This window comes from Uloborus diversus, chromosome 5, assembly GCF_026930045.1.
Source record: "Uloborus diversus isolate 005 chromosome 5, Udiv.v.3.1, whole genome shotgun sequence".
Taxonomy (NCBI): domain Eukaryota; kingdom Metazoa; phylum Arthropoda; class Arachnida; order Araneae; family Uloboridae; genus Uloborus; species Uloborus diversus.
The window spans coordinates 176,347,328-176,365,231 of record NC_072735.1 but is presented as its reverse complement, the minus strand read 5'-3'; the positions used below and the strand labels follow the sequence as shown (position 1 = coordinate 176,365,231).

At 35.4% G+C, this 17,904-nt stretch overlaps 1 protein-coding gene across 1 annotated transcript; it reads left to right on the top strand.

The window, feature by feature from the left end:
* Positions 1-4,171: 4,171 nt before the first annotated feature.
* On the top strand, positions 4,172-14,657 carry LOC129222547 (isatin hydrolase-like). Its single transcript, XM_054857060.1, has 3 exons — positions 4,172-4,246; positions 8,431-8,630; positions 13,171-14,657. Exons 2-3 carry the CDS (start codon positions 8,452-8,454, stop codon positions 13,829-13,831), a joined length of 840 nt encoding a protein of 279 aa, XP_054713035.1. The 5' UTR covers positions 4,172-4,246; positions 8,431-8,451; the 3' UTR covers positions 13,832-14,657.
* Positions 14,658-17,904: the final 3,247 nt, after the last annotated feature.

The following is a 17,904-nucleotide window of genomic DNA, read 5'->3' as shown; positions in this document are numbered from 1 at the left end:
ATTAACTCCCTGTTGCGAGATTTCACGATTTTTTTACAAGGTTTTATTCAACTGAGAGCACGTTTGAAAGGACGCGGTCCTGGTAACTTTTTAGGTTTTACAAGCGTAATTTCCTGAGTTTGAACGGTGGTTTCTACAACATGCTTTGAAAAGCTGCTGGATTGGGCTTTGGGACTATATTTTTCCGAAATCCCCAATTACTACACTGAATTACACAAGTGTCAGTAATTTTGTAAAGACCCGTTTCTGGTAACCCCAAATCCTAACACTACCAAAAATGTCCGTTTTTATCAGTAATTTGCACAGGATTTGTGTATGCTTACTACGCATCTAACATCAATATTGGAGCGGTAAGAAATAACTCGAATATGGAAACAAATATGAATTATAATAGATGAAATAGCTACTCACCTTCTTAGAAAAACCGCTAAAAACTGGCGTTAGACTGCTGATAAAACTTTATTCCTGGACACCTTATCATGAACGCTGACTAGGTCTTGGCTGGAATCGTAACAAATTACTGTGGCTTTGATTTGACGCCAATTTTGAATTCCTAGGTGACCTGAACCGCTTATTTTTCAAGATACAATGATCATGTGTCAGTAATTGGGGTGGTGTCAGCAATTGGTGCCTTTACCTTAGATGGTAGTTGATAGGGATGTTATTAGAAGACACAAGGTTTTTGCCAGAAAAGTGGTTAAAGGTATTCCTATCTTAGAAATAATTTTGGCGACAGAAAGTGTGAGAAGGATTTTAACCGGTGCGTAGGACAGGAAGTGGATTTTCCAAACATTTTGCCCAAACAAGTTACACAAAATATTACTAATGGATACATTAGAAAATTGCAAATCAATTGCAACGATTAAAGAAAAATTATAAATAAAACAGAAAGTAAAAAGGTTCGAATGAATACACTGTACTGCACTGAGAAAAGGAAATTTGAAGTTGAGAGTTAAAAAATTTGAAGATGAATGTAATTTAAAAAAAATAATAATAATGCGATTTTATCACAAGGTGTATCAATACAATGTTTCCAAACTGCTCACCGTTCAACGGTCCGTTCATTTTTTAAGTGAACGAACGGATCCGTTCATTTTAAGGATTCGTTCTTTTTGATCCGTTCGTTCATGAACGACACATCCGTAGTCAAAACACTCTAATGCGATGCATTTAGTTCTACAGCTGAGTGTATGTTTTTACAATTTATATTATCAGGTCTGGATTTACGTACAAGCTAAACAAGCTATAGCTTAGGGCCTCGCTTTTTTAGGAACCCCCAACTTCCGGAAGTTAGTATGATTCGTTAGAAGAAAATAAATGAATAAATAAAAGTACTTGAAAAAATAAATTCCATTTTCTAGTGCTTGAAAACCTTGAAAATTTGGAAAAGTGTGGCTGCAAACCACAAATGGGAGGAGGTAGGGAGGGAGAAGAAATGCCAATATATGTCAAATTCAGCTCCTTCATACACCCTGCACCTAAAATGTAAATACTATGGTTCTCATGTTCGCAAATATTTGTAACTCACATGTTTCTTATCTTACTATTTATATAATTACTAGTGACACGCGCACGGCTTTGCCCGTAGTAGAAAGTTAAAAGGTCTTTTGGTTCGCCTGTATATTTACAAAAAAAAAAAAAAAAAATGTATGATGAATCACTCGTCAATTTTCTTCCCCATGTTACGGTTCCACGTTATGATAACTTGGTAATAACTTGGTCCATCTTATGATAGTTTTGCTCGAGAAAATTTTCTTGAAATTGAAATAGAAAAAGAACAAAATCGAATTTTCGAAAAATCGCTTCGAGGTGCACACCCCCATGCTACAAACTAATTCTGTGCCAAATTTCATGAACATCGACCGAACGGTCTAGGCGCTATGCGCGTCACAGAGATCCGGACCGACAGACAGAGATCCGGACAGAGACATCCTGACAGACAGAGATCCGGACAGAGAGACCTTCAGCTTTATTATTAGTAAAGATTATCTTAATTTGCGAAAGAGTATACAGTAAAACCTGTCTACAACGATACTGTTGGGACCTAAAAAAATATCGTAATACACAGGTTATCGTTATAGACAGTTTGATTATTCATGCTGACATTTTGCTGGGGACAAAAAAAAAATATTGTTATAGACAGTTTATCGTTATAGACAGCATCGTTATATACAGGTTTCACTATATAATTTTTAAAAACTTTTGTTTGCCTATTTCTGTCCCTGATATTTTTTGCAGTTCCAACTGCCTCTTATAAAGTCTTCAAAATGCAGAATTTAATACCTATTTCTCAAAATTTTTCCGCTGGGGAGAAACCCCCGGGCTCCCTACAATGGGGATATTCTACACTCCACTTAAAAGAGTCTTGAATCACTCTCTTAATACCATTCCCCCTCTTAAAGTCAATCCAAAAAGGACATCAGGGAAAACACATTAAAGATGGACCAAAAAAGTGAAGTATTACTGTATGTATCAGAGGAAATAGACAAACATAGTAAAGGGAAATAAAAATAAAAAATATTGCCTCCTACACCACCTAGAGAAACATTGTCCAAACTCCGAAAGGGCCCCATACCTGAAATAGATTAGGGCCCCGTTAAGTCTAAATCCGGCCCTGCACATTATGGTCTATAAGATCGAATAAAAACAAGTAGAAGTTCCAATATGGTGATTCCCTTCAGTCAAAAGTACTACTTTTAGTTATTGAAATGGATAGAATGAGCAAAAAAAATAATAACATGGACCCAGAAAATACTTTTATTTTCCCAACAGTTATTTTTTGATTAATTCTTTAATATGTCCGATTCTTCAAACAAGGCGTGGTCTTGATGACGTCACAAATGATTCACTTCGCCGCTTTCTACTACGTTTCCACGTTATGATAACCAAGCAGCGAATTAAAATGGCGCTCTACGCTTGCTATCAATTATATCGTTGCCAATACACGTGCGTAAAGATGCGAATTAAATCATTTGTGATATCATCGGCAGAAGCGTTAAACGATAAAAGAGCACCGATTTAAGTAATTTTTTAAAAAATATTAAACTTAAATAAATTATTTAAAAAATGGTCCTATGTTTTTAAGCTTGCTCTTTCAGAAAAAAAAAATACTTTTAAAATTTTGGAAACGACCCCATTATATGAATGCAGGAAATTCGATTTGAGTGAAAATAGAGGAGTCACAAGAACGTGAGATTTTTCAATTTCAGCTTCTGCTCTTAAAAAACGTTTTTGCGAAATCAGGTCAACACACTAAAATCTTACTTAAATGATTCTCGACATAAAGAATTCCTCGAATCAACAAACTGATCTCTGTGCCAAAAGGAAACAGCTCTACATTTTTAAAAGTTAATTTCACTAAACTTTGCGGCTTATGCGTGAACTAAAAACTGTAAAGAATGTAAATACTTTCAAAGTTGTATGAAAAGAGAGCGAAAAAGAAGCACTTAAACGGTATTAGAACAAAAATTTTGAACGTTTGAATTTTCATAAAAATATTTCGAAATTGAGTCCCCCCCCCCCCCCCGTTTTTTTCCAAACTTTGCTGCCAATGCGCGATCAGAACACAGAAATATTATTATTTTTTTTAATTATTTTTCCCATGTTTAGGATGGCACTACATAACTTTTTTTTCCCTATTAGAAGTCGCTTTGCGAAAATATCCTTTTTTCGGCCCACCCCACTGTCTGGGGGGGGGAGGCGAACTTAAATTTTTGGCAGGGCTGAAGCTCTCAATGTGCCGAACGGAACTTCAACTCTTGCCAGCTGAGGATATTTTTGCAAAGTCGTCAGAAAAATTTACCAAATAAGGAACATTTCGGGAGGTCACAGTGACCTCCCATCGGGGGCTCTCCCCTCCCCCCCCCCCCCAGAATGACAATGAGCTGGAAACGCCCTTGGCTTCGCACAAGTCCATGAAAAAGACATTCAAATATTTCCCAGTCCACATAAAGATAATTAGTTGCATACAAGAATCCCATGAAAAAGAAAACATATCCTGCAATTAATGCACATCACGTAAGTAATGATACTATCGGACACAACCGGTGCTACAAAAGTCTTCCGCTTTTGTTTTTCTTTTCTTTATCAATTAATCTTTTACTTTGTCTTCTAGGCAACAAATGGAAAAAGTGGAAGCATTTTTGGTCGTCAGTGAAGGTCAAAGCAGAAAGGACGGACCGGACCTGTTACTCAAAAGCACTCTGAGATTTCTTGTACGTACAGTCGTCTTCGCGGGTGCATCCAGGTATGTTGATTTGTTTTTTAAATACAGTAGTCCCTCGTTTTACGTGGGTTTATTTTACGCGTTTTCGATGATACGCGGTTTAAGATTTGACACCTTTATCTCATTTTACGCGAATGAGTTTCGGTTTTACGCGGATGCGGCAATGCAAACAGATAAATTCTCCCTTCTTTCAAAATCCAAACTCCTCAAGATTGCAGATTACAAGCAATAAACTGCGTTTTGGCGTGCTAATAATCGAGCTTGGGCCACTGGAGACATTTTATGCGGTTGGTTCCAGAGCTCTTTCCAGAAGTAAAGTGATTAAACTCACACAGTTCAGAACTCACTGGAAGAAGAGCTTTTAGGAGTGACAAAGGAGGCCAAAACCAACGAGGATCAGTGGCGCACAGAGGAATTTTGCAAGGGGAGGGTCCAGAGTTTAAAGTCCCATTTTCATCCCCCCAATATGCGTCAATCATATTCACTTGATTTTACTGATTCTCGGCAACAAAGAACTGAAAAATAAATTATTGAATAAATAATTAGCACTAATTAATACAAAAACATTAATAACAGACACTAAATTAAGTCACCAGAAAGCACAAGAATTTATGTATTTACTTTTCTCATTATTCAAAAATGAAAATAGCGAAGCACATTCATTATTAGAAGCATCGAGTCTGAAGACCAAGAAAAATCTCATTTTAATCTGTAATTACAAAACTAAAAACCTGATTATTACATTTACAGACACCAGTCTGTCTCTATAGGCTTACAAAATATCGTAGAAAAAATTCTAGTTTTCTAGTTCGTTTTTCGATTTTATTTATAACTTCCTGAGTGTGTGACGGTGACATTGCTTGAATTCAGTAGTGAAAGAACCCCTATTAAACCTTCATTATACTTGTTTGTTCTTAAGTAGGTTTTTAGCTTTTTCAAAGTCGAGAAAGATCTCTTGCTTGTGCAATTCGTTATAGGAGAACTGCATATTTTTAAAAATTCTTTTAACAAGAGGATTTTACTTTTTACTTATAAAAATGAAATCATTGTTATCTTTGTTTTGAATTATTTTACGTATAAAATACATTGAATCATATAATCAATCGAGAGAAAAAAAGGCAAGAGCTATGGGAGGGGTCCGGACCCCTTGGACCCCTCCCTTGTGTGCGCCACTGACGAGGATACCGACATCGGTAACAAACAATCAAAAACGCTCACACTGAAAATTTTGAGTCATTCCTAGACAGTAGAAATGATCTTTCTGATTTGTTCGTGATTCGTGAAGGAAGATTCTATCATGGAAATGACGCAAGTGACCATGGATGCGTTAATGCTCTGCAAAGAATTACAGAAAAAAAAATCTTAATGACTGCCAAAAGACTATCATTGCCAGCTCCTCTTTATAAACAGAACACAAAAGTAATTTATGTTTTCTTTAGCATGTTGTGCATAAAAATCGATGTAAGTACACATTAAACTTATTATACAATTAGTCATCACTAGAATGAAGTAGTTTTTTTTTTTATCTATGAAACCTAACCCCTATTTTAACATTAGTATTAGGTCCCAATTTACGCGGTTTTGATTTACGCGGCATTTCCGCTGAACGTAACCCCCGCGTAAAACGAGGGTCTACTGTATTCCCAGACGATTTGATTTTTTAATATTGCAATCGATATTTTTCAGCTGATTAAATTATTTTAATTTTGTTGTCTTCCATTGCGATTCCAAAATTGCTAATTTCGCCAATCGTGGCTGTAGAAATTCAGTTTTTTTAAGAACTGCAGTTTCTAAAATAAAAAGCGTATAATTGATGATGGATCATTTATGACTGACCGTATCGTTTGTGACTGATTTAAATTAAAAAAAAAAGACAGATAATTAACTTGGAGCTCAACTTTGTGCATTGGCAGAAGCAACAACTGTTCAACAAATTGTTATGACTGAATAATATCATCCGTTTTGTTGACTGCTTCGTGACTTAATAACAAATTGCTAAAAAGTAGGTGCTTTCTTTCCCTGAATGATTAAAATTAATCAAGATCATTATTTATTTATTTTTCGCAATTTAAAGGGGACAAAGTGCAATATAGATAACTTGTTTTAGACTGAACTTTGGGGAGGGGAGAGGGGGGATAATTGCTAATATATTATCTACTTTATGGCCGCAAAAAGATTCAGAACCTCTGTTCGAAACGGAGCTTTGGAATTATTGAATGAGCTGTGTGCAACATTACCAACTTGTTTTTTTACAAAATTTACTAATAATAAAGCTGAAAACCTGTGCGTCTGGATCTCTGGATATCTGTTACGCGCATAGCGCCTAGACCGTTCGGCCGATTTTCATGAAATTCGGCGCACAAGCAGATTAACAAAGTGCTATTGCATTTTTGAATCATACTCAACTTCTGATGTAGCAAGTTATTTTTTAAAAAAGAGAGAAAAGAAAAGGCATTCCTTACTGTAGCTCTAAATAGCAAAATATAATAACAGCAGGTAAGGTACAAAATTGTAAAACCTTATCTTGATAATTTCGCAAAAAAAGGGGGAGAGGAGTAGGAGGAGGGAATTGCATTTGTTGCAAAATACAAATTAAAATTTTCGCAATTAAGGTGTGCGGCCAGATTTTGAACTTTTTTTTTATACAGTCAAACTCGCTTATAACGAGCGTGAAGGGACGGCGATATTTACTCGTTATAACCGAGTGTTCGTAAAAAACGGGTTCCTAAAAAATGATAAAAATTTGTATGCACTTGTTTTTTATTATTGTTTTTACCTTTCTATGCAGAATCAAAGTAGTAGGTTAATTTGCTTTGAATTTGAACTGTTCAATTGTCTCTTTCCTGTGTGTCTGTTAAGTCTTATGGCTAACTAACATAATTTTCAAATACTCAATTGCTCTACATTTTTTTAAAAGGGTACTCGTCACTTGTTTTCAGGATCTATGACTCATCACTAACTTTCCGTTGATTTTGTTATGTTAAATGATTTTTTCCGAAAAAAGATAACCTGTTCTGGAAGTCTACAGAAATTTTAAGAATCATAAATATTGCTCGCTTAAAGCAGGGTTTGCTCGTTAAAAGCGAGATGTTAATTGATTTTTTCCAAGAAAGGATAACCTGGTCTGGAAGTCTATAGAAATTTTAAGAATCATAAATATTGCTAGCTTTAAGCGGGGTTTGCTCGTTTAAAGCGAGATGTTAAATGATTTTTTTTTTCAAGAAAGGATAACCTGGTCTAGAAGTCTATAGAAATTTTAAGAATAATAAATATTTCTCGCTTTAAGCGGGGTTTGCTCGTTAAAAGCGAGATGTTAATTGATTTTTTCCAAGAAAGGATAACCTGGTCTGGAAGTCTATAGTGCAACGGATTCGGTGCGACTTCCACTTTCTTGAAATGAAGACACAGTTCTTGATAAAAACACAGGAAATTTATTTACACTATGTACAGGAAAGATCTTCAACAACTGCTAAATTATTCATCAGCAATTAAGCAATTATCACACAACACCGTAAACTCAACGTTTACACACGTATTTACTTCCAAATACGAAAACAACACAGCGAAATGCCTCGCTATAAACAGAGCAAAAATCTTCTCAGTTCGAAATATCAATCGAAACTAACTGTTTATCCATCGCTAACGGCTTAAATACACCGAAAAGAAATTTCTCAAATATTCCACACGCTTCTGTAAAGTAGTAGACCGTTATCAAATTTTATCAATGAACAAAAAGGAAATAGGGGTCGTATACTTTAGCCATATGAAAAAGGGGTTGTATATTTATTACGGGAAACTATTTACAGGTTACGTTCCTACAATAATTACTATTTACAGAATTTGTAACAATAGAAATTTTAAGAATCATAAATATTGCTCGCTTTAAGCGGGGTTTGCTCGTTTAAAGCGAGATGTTAAATGATTTTTTTTTTTTTTTTTTTTTTCAAGAAAGGATAACCTGGTCTAGAAATCTATAGAAATTTTAAGAATCATTAATATTGCTCGCTTTACGCGGGGTTTGCTCGTTAAAAGCGAGTTATGGCCCCACAGACTTAACATCGTACCAATCAAATATTTCTAATTTCCTCGTTAAAGTCTAGTTCTCGTTAAATCAGGGCTCGTAATAAGCGAGTTCGAGTGTATTTATAATTTTAGATCTAAAATGCCTATTCAATACTAAGCACGTGCATTTTTCAATTTTGCAGAGTCGCCCCTCTATTTACAGTATGGCTTTCCTGGGGTGCATCTTGGCATATTCCGTGATCCAATTAGCTACAAGTGCGCCAATCCCAATCGAAATGGTTGACCTGACTTACACTTTCAACAACGACACCCTGCACTGGCCCGAAGAAAAAAAATTCGAAATCAAAGTGAAGATTAACGGAACAACAGATGGTGGATATTGGTAAGAATGTTTTCACAAGTTCGAACCCCATAAAAGTTCATTCACGCTATCCATAGTTTATGTCAGCTTTTGGAACAGAACAATTATTTATTCTTAACAACCGAAGATTACTGTTACAAATTCTGTAAATAGTAATTATTTTTGTGATTAATTTGTAGTAATGAGGCTAAATTAGGAGTTTGTTCCATTATTTTGCATATAAAATAATCTTAGTAACGTAAGCAGTAAATAGCTTCTTAATGTACATACACCTTCCTAACAATCGACAAAAGTAGACGGTCCCCCCATTTATGAATGATAAGATTTGTGAATGGAATAAAAAGAAAATACGAGAAGCATTTCGAATTTTGTGGAGCTTTCCAAAGTAGTATAAGAAGCCGAGTGGCATTTGAAGGACAGTTTTTTTTATTTTAGCTGTCTGAGATTCGTCTGAGCGTCGCTCTGTTTACTGTGAGGCATTTCGCTGTGTTTTTGCGTATTTGGATGTAAATACGTGTGCCATCGTTGAGTATACGGTGTTAATTGATATTTGCCTAATTGCTTTGGTGAGTTTAGCAGTTGTTAAAGATACATAGTTGTACATAGTTGTAAATAAATCTCCAGTGTTTTCCTCAAGAACTGTTCTTCCCCAAAACAGAAAAAAGGTTTATTCCAAACATCCGCAGCTTAGGTTACTTTCAGACGATAGTTTACTCATACCATTCGAAGCTCTTAGGGCGGATACAAGGGAAGGGCCATTGTGGTTATGAAAATAATCCAATCTGACGAACCCCAGAAAAAAAAAGATGGAAGCAATATAAGCAGAAAAAAGGTGCACTGGAGACTAAAACAGGAGCAAGAAAAGTTAAAACATAAAAATACCAATTCACTTTAACTGATATAGTTTTGTATAACTTTTATAATTAGTGATAAGATACAAAAATAAGAATCATCAATTAACGTCAACTTGTGTTTCAACTGGAGGCTTATCCCCTCCCCCCTCCAAATATACGATACATTAAATAGTAAAATAAACATTGTTAATTTTAATATTTTATATTGTATATTAAACAATATACCAACTGCTAACGAAAAATTGAGCAATTAAGGAATCATTTGCTCAGAATTGAGTGTGTTCACACTCAAAATAAAGTAACTAAGATAATTTAATAACGAAAATCAAGTTAAAAAAATTAAAAACGTTAAATAAAAAGAAAAGATATTTAAGCTAGTTGGTAGAATATGTTAAAATAGCTTCCAACTTTCAAAATAACTGAAACACTAACGACATGCAAAAGGATTGAAATCTGAAATATGGCATGCAAATTTTCAACGAAGTACGTGCTCGATTTGGAATGCTTCCAAAAATAGATTTTTAGTAAATGAGTTATGAATTGTGATAATCCATTCAAGTGAAAATCTTAACAAACCGATTACTTCAATCAGCCAAATTCAATGCTATTTTTTCCAAAAAAAAAAGGGGGGATTTTTAAGAAAAAAATTAGATATTCAAAGCACACAAAAGAAATCAGATAATTATTTTTTAAAAATATGCAGCAAAAAGTACAGGAATATAGGACAATTTCGTTACCCTTGTTAATTTATTCTTCCTATATGAAATTTATTCCACAGTAAAAGGCAGCTAAATGTTCATGCATAATATCCAAATTGTAACTAAGTTTTTTTTGTTTTGTTCGGAAAAGAAATTTATTCTGCAGTAAAAGGAAGCAAAATGTTATGCACAACATCCGAAATTAATGGTAACTATATTTTATTCCTTATGTATGAAATGTGCATCACCCTGATAGAAAGGATTAAGAGCAAAAGAAATGCCTTTCACTACTACAACAAACAAAGTTTTTCTTTAGGTAATTCAAAAGCACGATAAAGTATCGTGTCCCTGATTATTTTTCCACTCATTCAGAAAATTTGAGCGATTTTCAGGAAATTATCTTATGCTCACTTATACCCCTAACAAATTCAATACATAGATTGAACTTGTCCAACAGGCGGCAAAGTGAGAGAGATAATGTTGGAGTGTCAATACTCCACAAGTTAAAACTGTTTTCCATATCGCATCAGACTCATCTGCAGTGAATCCCTTTCCACGTCGATCTCGAGGGAAATGAGTTTGCAAACTCTTTGGCCATAGGCGGATTTACGGGGGTGCCAGGGGGTGCGTCGCACCCCCAAAGTTTTTGGTTGGGTTTTGAAAAAAAATTAGTTTAGTATATTTCACTCAGAAATGCAGTTGGAGGGAAAAAATCCTAGCTGCTATACTAGTAAATTTACTTGAATCCAGTGTATTACCACACGTCGCTAGTGCAGGAAAAACATAACTGTGCTCATATTAAGAATTAAAGTAATTTTATCCATTTGGAAAAAAAAAAACTAATAAATAATTTCATGCAAATAAAGAAACTTCTCAAACAATTTCTTGTTCAGTGCTGTGTTACTGTACAGAATAATTGCATGCTCTGCAGTTGGGTATTTATTCGTATATCAATACCAATTCTTCTATTTTGAAACAACAATGGCTAATAAAGTCCAAAAAAAAAAAAAACATGGCTATTGCAAGAAACTTTATCAATAAAATCTACACCGAAATCAACCGAAAACCAACATTTTAAAAGTAAATTTTCAAAAAATTTTGAAGAGGACTCCCGGACATTTTGCTGCAGTGGTGCATCCAGGGGGGAGGGGGCACAAGACTGGTGACCCTCCCCACAAAATGCTGAGTAGATGTTTTTAAAAAAATATTTTTTATTATTGAAGAGAAGAAAAAATATCATTTTTTGGAAAAATGCAGTTATTTTACGAAAAAAAAAAAAAGAATGTTGGGAAAAAATCTTAATTTTTTTCAAAACGAAATATTGACATTTCAATGTTTTCAACAGCTTTAGATTATTGGCGGTGAATTGTGTGCCCCCTCCCCCCTCCTCGCACAATCCTCTTCCTTTCATATTTCCCCCCTCCCTTTTTTTTTTTTTCATTTTTTCTATTTCGTTTTCAATTTTTCTATTAGTCCTCAAAATTTTTGTTCTCCAAAGCCCTTTCTCCAGCCAAAGTTATTACAGAGTTCCTCAAATTTCGTTTCTTGGGCTTCACTTTCGCAAAATTTCCAAGGAAGATCTAATCACCTAAATACATCGAAAATCGTTTAAAATTGTGTTTTCGGAATATCAGTTTTGAAAAACTGCAGTGTCCCTAACGTTACCAAATATGGTCTTACCCTCATGTGACTTTAATTTTGGAAAATATTCGAACAAGGGCATCCGATCCCCTTTCTCTAATATCATCAAAGAATGTTAATATTTTGGTTTTGAAAACTACTATTTCGAAATATTTAAGTGGGAGAATCCCTTTTTTTAATACCATGGAGTATTGCAGAAGAACTTCATTTTTAGGACTTCAATTTCGAAACTTTTCCAGGGGAGAGCTCCAGAACACCCCATCCGGTAACAGTATCAAAAATTGTCCTCCATAGTATTTTTGGAACTTAAGTTATGAAAAGTTAAAGAGGTAGCGTGGGGGAAGGGAGGGGAGGGGGTACGTATTTCTATCTGCTTTTCAAAAAATCGATTGGAGACAGTCTACGAGTCTTATTCCTAACCCAAACTATAAATATGGACTATAAGCACATTTATAAGACTAACATTTCTAAAAAAAGCCTTGGAGCTACGCGTACCTTTCTTGCCCTTAAAATATCACCAAGAACTGTAAAACAGAGTTTTCCGAACTACTATTTCAAATTTTTTCTGGGGCGTGAATCTCATTCCAAACCAGTAGATGGATTCACACATTGCTTCTAATATCGACTTTCGTTTAAGACTTTTTGTGCAGTTTGAAATGTTAAGAATTGCCCATCCATCAATCTTACTAAATATGGTTTACATCGCGTTTTTTAGACTTAAAAGTGTGTCCCGCCCTAAAATTATTTTCCGATTTCGCCACTGCCTTGTTATTCCGGGAACCCCCCCCCCCCCCTCCTTCCTCAGATCCCTGTTATTGTTGCACTCCCAAATATTTCGGCCTAGATCCGCCTATGTCTTTGGCCAAGGCTGGTGCTTGTGAGGCCTCTGTGCCGTCGGCACCAATAATCTTTTTGGAGATTTTCTCAAAAATAAAACACAAGAATAAGACCACTTGGATTGACCCCCCCACCCCCACCCCACCTCCGGAGAACCATTGGTATCAGTGTTCTCGTCCTGGACATGGAGGACCCATAGCTTTCGGTTTTAATAGACAGGAACAAAATATTCTTGCCCGCTTTCGAGGAGGTCATCTTAAATCAATGAAATTTTCAGAAAGATCCAAGAGCTTTGAAATTTGTACCAACTGTTCTTTTGAGCAGGCTTCACCTGAACACGTTCTCGCGTGCCTGGGGCTCTCCAAACAGGATTTACGAACTTTAACAGTGTTGGATTTCTTGATGGTGTACGATGTCAGGTCTAGCACTGCTGGCCATAACGGGGGCGTGCAACAACAACATAACCATAACACACCCAATTTCGTCAATGACAAATTCATCCTATTAACTAACTGTTCATATTTGCTTTAGGTTGCAGATGGAAGAATACAATACTGGAATACACGTCGGAACCCACATGGACGCTCCCTGTCACTTTGCCAGGGGCCGCTGGACAGTAGACGAAATTCCCCTCGACCACCTGATAGCTCCGGCAGCCGTCATCGACATCACGCGAAAAGCAGAACAAAACCGGGACTATTTAGTCACCATCAAAGACCTGGAGGAATGGGAAAGGCGCACGCAGCACAGCTTGGATGGAACGATCATTGTCCTCAAGTCAGGTTGGGGAAGTCGCTGGGGCAATAAAGAAGCCTTCACGGGAACGCCCAACAACGACGTTAGCAAGCTCCATTTCCCTGGCATGTCCCAAGAAGCAGCCAAGTGGTTGGTGGACAACAGAAGCATCTTTGGACTGGGCACCGAAGCGTTGTCGTTGGACCACGGACCCAGCAGAGACTTCATGGCCCACAGGAATCTTCTGGGGGCCAATATATTTGGTTTGGAGAATATGGCAAACGTGAAGGACTTGCCCATGATTGGTGCCATGCTGTATGTCATGCCCATGAAAATTGGTAGAGCAAGTGGAGCTCCCGTAAGGATCATTGCGACGTATCCTAAAGTCATGTTCCCTCAAAGGGACGGGAAAGCAGTGGGAGATGGAACCCTGCGTGAAGTCATAATTTTCAGTTAGTCCCGAAAAAGGATCTAGATTGAAAAGATGGTTTTCAGTGATTCATTGTAACACGGATCTAAAATCAGGAATTCATTTCAGGTTCTTTCAAGAACGGTTTAGGAAAACAGAATGCCATTTAATCAAATGACGTAGTTATAAAATATGTATGAACATACAAAAAAGAACATAGCGCTATAATACGTAAATACATTTTTTTAACAAAAAAAAAAAAAAACTCTCATTATTAATTAAACATAAAAGAAAAAATGAAAAATATTTACAGTACTGTACGTGACTATTGAACAGTAACTAAACTAAGAAAATTGAGCGAACTTATGGAAAGTACACCGATTCACGCGAAGAAAGTTGAATTTATTTCTGTAAAGAAAACCCGACTTGAACTCATTTCTAAAGATCAATGATTTTCGGCTGAGCGAGATTGAAATGTGCGTTCGGACATTTAACGTTTCGGATTTTTGACCTTCGGATATTTGACATTTTACTGCATTTTGAATTTGGCTAATTTTCAACTACTGAACCTGCGTAGCATTTGAGAGTATGATTGCAAAGTTTTTGGGTAATGATATTTGCGAAGAACTTTTGTTTCGATCTAGGGAGCTCAATCAAGTTCGATCGAATCGAATATGATCAATTGCGTAGCCAGAAATTTCCTTTGCTCCAACCAAAAAGTTTCTCCCTACGCATCTGGTAGATAGAATTCAATCCTATCGAACAAAATCGAGTTGAATGAGTCCCTTTGTATTGCATCCCGATTAGTTGTTCCGTTTTTGCTATGAATTGCAGATGAAAAAAATATTGCTGTAAATAAATTTGTTCAAATCAAGGATGGTTTTATTTTTTTAACACGCTTTTATTAACTTCGCCTGTATTTATGTATGTATCTTGTAACGAAAACTTGCAACTCATATTTCGCCCACATCCTGCGATCGAATTCTTTTGAAATTTGGCACGCGACCTCAGACCCGATGACAATCCAATATTCTATTATCAAATTAATTAACTACTAATTGTTGGTTTGTTCCAATTTTAATCACTATTTTGGTCTAATTTTCTACAATGTGAAAAAGAAAAAAAAATACATTAAAAAAACTCGCAAAAATTATTTCAAAATATCTATAAAAACCTTTGATTTTTCTGCATCAGACAAAGTTTGTTCAATTGTTCCAAGGTAATTAGAACATGAGTTATTATTGTTTTTAACTAATTTCATGCCAAAATGTAGGTGAGCCTGCAATTGGCTATTCATTGCTGATCAGGCCATTGTTGAACAATACTTTTACTGAAATATATCTCAAATTTTCAAAGTAATGTAAATATGATTTCCGCTTAAATACAATCGATGACCGAGATGGATTAGCTGGATTAGACAATTACTCGATAGGCAATTTATCAGCGCAGTTGAATCAGGGTCATAACCAGAAAATAATTTCGGAGGGTGGGGGGGGGGGGGTAAACATTTCATGCGGAGCTTTCCGCTATTTGTGCTAATGTTCAAGTAGTCGGGTTATCTATTATGAAAGCATTTCATGCAATTTGAGTTTTGGAACAATATTTTTTGGAAATTTTTAAATAGAAACGAACATTTGAGCTCGGCTATTACACGTTAAGGGGTATAGTTATTCTTTTTGGAGTTCGAAAAACTACGTTTCGAATGCTGTCCGACACCTTTAGTTTTTTTTTTTTTTTTTTTTTTTTTTTTTTTTTTTTAATGTGGGGGAGCACATTTCATGAAGATAAACGATTTTGAATTATGTTGAAACGAATATTTTTTCATAAAACAAATTAAACTAAAAACAAGAAAATAAAAAGAAAATAAATTAATAGTTTAAAACACTAAAAAAAAAAAAAAAAAAAAAAAACACGCTTTTGTAGCAAAATGAACTAAAAAGTAAAAAATAATCTTTGGATGATAGTAATTGACCAAACACTTAATTCTAACGCAATACAAAAAAGCGTGGGGGGCTTCTTATCAGTTGTCTTGAATTTCTTCCTATTGTCCATGCCAAAATGGTAAATAAATAGCACCCCATGCTTTTTTTCTTTTTTTTTTTGTTATTGCATTCAAATTAAGTGTTTGATCAATTACTATCATCCAAAGATTATTTTTTACTTTTTAGTTTATTTTGTTACAAAAGCGTGTTTTTTTAGTTTTTTAAACTATTATTTTATTTATAAAAGACTTGAATTATTAACTAATCACTAGCTGTAAAGAAGGCAAAATGCCAAAATAGTAGGTCATACAGATGCACCTCATCAAAAAGACGTGGAAACAGGTTAAACTATATAAGTATTACATGCAATACACCGGCAGCCCGGTTATGGCACCCAGAGACTGCAGTTTCGTCCTTGTTATGGACTCCTCATTCTAGAAAAATGAATAACCGAGCTGACAACTCATTGAAACTGAGAGTTCCAACAAAGTGTAGCTAAAATAAATGTAGCACACCAGCGCTAGTCCGCATCAGCAATGTAGCGGTAAATTCATCCGTTGAAGGCAAAGCATATTTGCTAAAAATAATGTTTGTAAAATGTTGTTAGAAGCAAATGTTGAAAGTAATGATTTGTTGCAGGAGAACAAAATACATCGGAAACGATTCTGTAACAATTTTTTAATTTTTTTCTTGAATAATTTAAAAAATAAAAATTCAACGTTTGCCAAGAAATAATAAGAATTAGGGGAAATTTTTCAATCTAGACAGTACAAAAAAAAATCTTTTTTTTTTTAAACGAATTAATAAACAGGGGCAATAACCATTTGCTTCCAAAATACAAATTATACTAAAAACTAAAAATAGATTCAAATATTATACAAATATGTATAGCGATATAAAATATGAACCACTAAAATAACTTATTAAACTAATAACTACCGACATGGGCGTAGCCAGAAGGGGCACAGATGGCAGGGGCAACTACACTTTCCTACGTAAAGTATTTAAAATTTGTTACCTTAGTCTTTTTCTATATTTTTCAAACTCTAATTTTTATTTACCACTAGCCGCCTGCGGCGACCAGCTGGTTCGCCTTCTTACGCCATTCGCCTTTCTATGCAAGCAGCCAGTGGCGGCGCTAGGCGTCGGCGACGTCGGCGACTGCCGACGGCCTCGCGCAGATAGGGCCTCGCAAAATTCTCAGAAGTAAATTCTCAAAAGTTTTAAGAAATTTTCATGTTTTCAATTGAAGCTCTTATTAAATGCAACAGACACAAAAGTAATCAAAATAGTGCGTGCAGCGGAGACTGCACAGAGCCAGCTTTAGCAAATGCGGGGCCCAATTCTGTAGGAACCTGAATTTAAAATATTCACTAGCTACAGCTTATTGATCAGCTAACTCTATTCCCCCCCCCCCCGCACCCCGTTCTATTTCTTTTCTTTTTCTCTTGTTGAAAAATTAGAAAATATTCAAAATGCTGCTCCTCCGAACACACACCCCTCCATACACGCGCGCACCGATAGCATTATGGAGCATCTGAAATTTCGTTTCGAGATCTTAAATTTCGCGATATTTCCAGCTTAAAGCTAAAGCCCCCAAATACTAAACAACATCGAAAATCGCTTAAAATTGTGTTTTTGTAGCACACTTTTGATTTTCAATTATTAATTTCAAAAATTACCGAACCTAATATTACAAAATATGGCCTTATAGAATCGCATTTTTAAGGCTTGGATATCAGAAAATATTCATGCAAGGGTCCCCATACCGCCTTTCTTTTATATCATTAGCAATCAGGTTTTTTAAACTACATCAACAAAAAGTTTAGGTGAACTGGCTCCTGAATATAAAATATTGCTAAAGTTTTTAGAAGCATAATTTTCAAAATTTTTCGAGGGAAGAGCTCCCTCCCTTTCCGTAAAATCATCAAAGTTTGTCTAAAATTCTGTTTTTGAAACTTCGATTTCGAGACAGGGCTGATCCTAGGGTGTCGGCCGCCCGTGTGCAAAGACCTGATGTGCCGCCCCTCAAGAGTAATTTGCATATTTTGACTAATCTTTAAAACGTCTATATAAATCTTTCTTCAAATTTCTGTATCAAGTTATAATTTAAAAAAGAGTGAGGAAAAAAAAAACAGA

Excerpts from the sequence above, each read along its gene's own strand:
- LOC129222547 (XM_054857060.1), top strand. The coding sequence starts at position 8,452 with ATGGCTTTCCTGGGGTGCATCTTGGCATATTCCGTGATCCAATTAGCT. Across the intron at positions 8,631-13,170 it reads ACAACAGATGGTGGATATTG|GTTGCAGATGGAAGAATACA; the intron begins GTAAGAATGTTT and ends TATTTGCTTTAG.